Here is a 2,533-nt window from a genome sequence, read left to right as displayed (position 1 = left end):
GTGTTTCTGAATCAGAAAGATTCTTTCAAACTTCTGCAAAAAAATTTTCCTGAGCTTTGTGAGGAATTCAGTCACAGGAAGATTAAGGAGTAAGACAATACTGCAAAAATTATTTTATGCTTCTGAATAAGACAAACCCAGGGCAGTATACTGGACACTAAGAAATGCATCATTTCTTCTCAAAAAAACAGTATTATTTTATTTTCCTTATTTACATTCTAAGATGATTTTTGCTTTTTCTCCTTCCTTTACTGGGACCACCTGGGCAGCACCCAGAGAATCCCTAAGGGGCAATAGGAGAGATACAAAAATCTCTGCCACCCCTTCTGAAGTTTTTCAGAATATATGCACAGTTAAATAGATGTGCATTTTTTAAAAATAAAAATGCTATTAGATCTAATGCTAGGAGATTTAAGCCAACAATTGATCTCTATTTTAAAATGAGTTTAAAAATACGTAAAATGTCTGCATTCTGCATTAGACACTCCCCCCCCCTTTTTTTTAATCATCCCTTTGGTTTACACAAAAAACACTTCAGCATTTAGGTAATTGCTAGTTAACTCACTAGTTACAAACATAACAATAATTAAAGGCTCTATAAGAATTATGAGGAAATTGGCCACTTGCCTCTATATTGTATAAACAGACTATCTTATTTATACTGAATCATCTGCCTTTACTCCCAGAAGGATAAGGGGTATGTGTTGCCCAGCACATAAGAAAGATAACAATTAGGAATGTTAACCAAGTTACCAGAGCCTTACCTGAACATCCATTACTTTGAGGAATACGTACAAAATACAAACTTATTCTGATGGATTCCTTTTGTATTGGGATCAAAGTCTCAAAAGAGAAAGTGGCAATTGCAGAGAAAATCTGGCACTTGAAGAGACCAACACTGATTAGTGAAATGTACACAATTTAATGCACCTGCTCACCCAGTTCTCTGATGTAGAAGCAGCCTGTTCTTCCTCGTGGTGGTCATGGGGTGTGATGTGATATGTGTATGTTCCCAGCAGCCTGCCTGTCTCATCACTGTTCTTGCCAGCCCAGATTTACAGTCGTTCAATATATGGATTTGGTAATGTCTGCATGACAACAACAGGCAGAGAAGATTAGGTGGCAATTGATTCTTGATTGGAGTAAATTTATAAAAAGCATGCCAGCGGGGTCCAAAGGAAAACACTCACATCCCTCTGTGATGGTTAAACATTGAAAGTTCCATTGATTTGGACTTCATGATCCTCCGATGGGAGATGGGCAGATTTCTTGCTTTAATTGACAGACACTTTTTGAATAATTATAGTACATAAGGGAGGCACAGTTAAACTACTACTTATGACAACTGTTCTTAGAGCCCTTCAGATGCTTTAGAAGCATTCATTTACACAACGTACCTCCCATTTAAGTCATTTTCCTAGTATTTAAGGATATCTAGCAGATATTACAAAACAATGCACTGTGAAATATATTCAGATTTTTATAATTAATATTTAACATGCCATAATTTGAACTTTTTGCTAGACCATTCTAGCTTTTCCCTAGTTGGCCCAAATGGTGAGAGTTTACTCTGTTTTTGTAATAGATTCCTTTCCCTTTGCTGTTTGGAAAATGTTTATTATTTACCTGTGTCTCTGGAGTAGTCAGAAAGTTTAGTGGGTAGCAATTTGAACATGCAAAGAGGTTGTTTTGAAAGAAAGGGAAGTGTTTTCAGATGAAATTACTTTGAGCACTTCTGCTCTCATCTCCACTTGGAACATGTTTACCTCCAGCGCTGAAGCTCCTTCCCTATGTGGTGTCTGACACACTTACAGAGACGGGTGGACTTGCCTGAGACAGAGACTGGCTGGGCAGGGAGGTAGGGTTCAAGGCAGGAAGGTCATCTGCAGTATGACCCCAGCTCACAGCCCTACGTCCTGGGTTATGACACTACTCTTTTAACAGCCCTGACTGTGATCTGGCAAGAGTGACCACCGAGGTCCGCCATTCCAATGCCATCTCCTCTGGTTCCAGATAAGATTGAAGATGAGCTGGAGATGACCATCGTTTGCCACCGGCCTGAGGGACTGGAGCAGCTTGAGGCACAGACCAATTTCACCAAGAGGGAGCTGCAAGTCCTTTATCGAGGCTTCAAAAACGTAAGACCCAAATAGGCTCCAAAGACCCAGGTGGGATTTTCCATCTGGGGCTAAACTGTCCCAAATGGTAAGGGAGTTCATAAGGGAGTTTCCCATATGTGTAGTTGTACAAGAGAGGCCGACTCCATATAGGGGACATAAGAGCAAGATCACTAGGTTAGGAAGAAAGGCTCCTGGCAAGGATGAAGTGATCTCAGTAGACAGTAAACTGGCTGACTGCCCAGAAACCTCACGGGGTAGCACAGCCTTGGAGAACTCAACCTGGCCCAGGTTGTGGCCTTAGCTTAACACATTTATACTTTTCTTCTTATTGGTGCCTCCAAAATGATGGGATTTAGGGCTTCTGGCCTAACAAGGCTCACAGAGACCTGATGTATAAGCCTAAATGTGACTAA

The 2,533-nt window shown here is 40.5% G+C and overlaps 1 protein-coding gene across 2 annotated transcripts in view; it reads left to right on the top strand.

Annotated features, from left to right (window-relative positions):
* KCNIP1 (Kv channel interacting protein 1) overlaps positions 1–2,533 on the top strand; it is a 248,202-nt gene that overhangs the window by 225,473 nt on the left and 20,196 nt on the right. For both annotated transcript variants that reach the window (XM_008576054.1, XM_008576055.1), the window contains one exon: positions 2,014–2,138. In XM_008576054.1, coding sequence (XP_008574276.1) covers positions 2,014–2,138 — 125 coding nt within the window. The remainder of the gene's footprint in view (positions 1–2,013; positions 2,139–2,533) is intronic.

This window comes from Galeopterus variegatus, unplaced genomic scaffold (assembly GCF_000696425.1).
Source record: "Galeopterus variegatus unplaced genomic scaffold, G_variegatus-3.0.2 Scaffold1281, whole genome shotgun sequence".
Lineage (NCBI taxonomy): Eukaryota > Metazoa > Chordata > Mammalia > Dermoptera > Cynocephalidae > Galeopterus > Galeopterus variegatus.
Note: the sequence above shows the minus strand (reverse complement) of the source record. Positions and strands in the feature narration are given on the sequence as shown.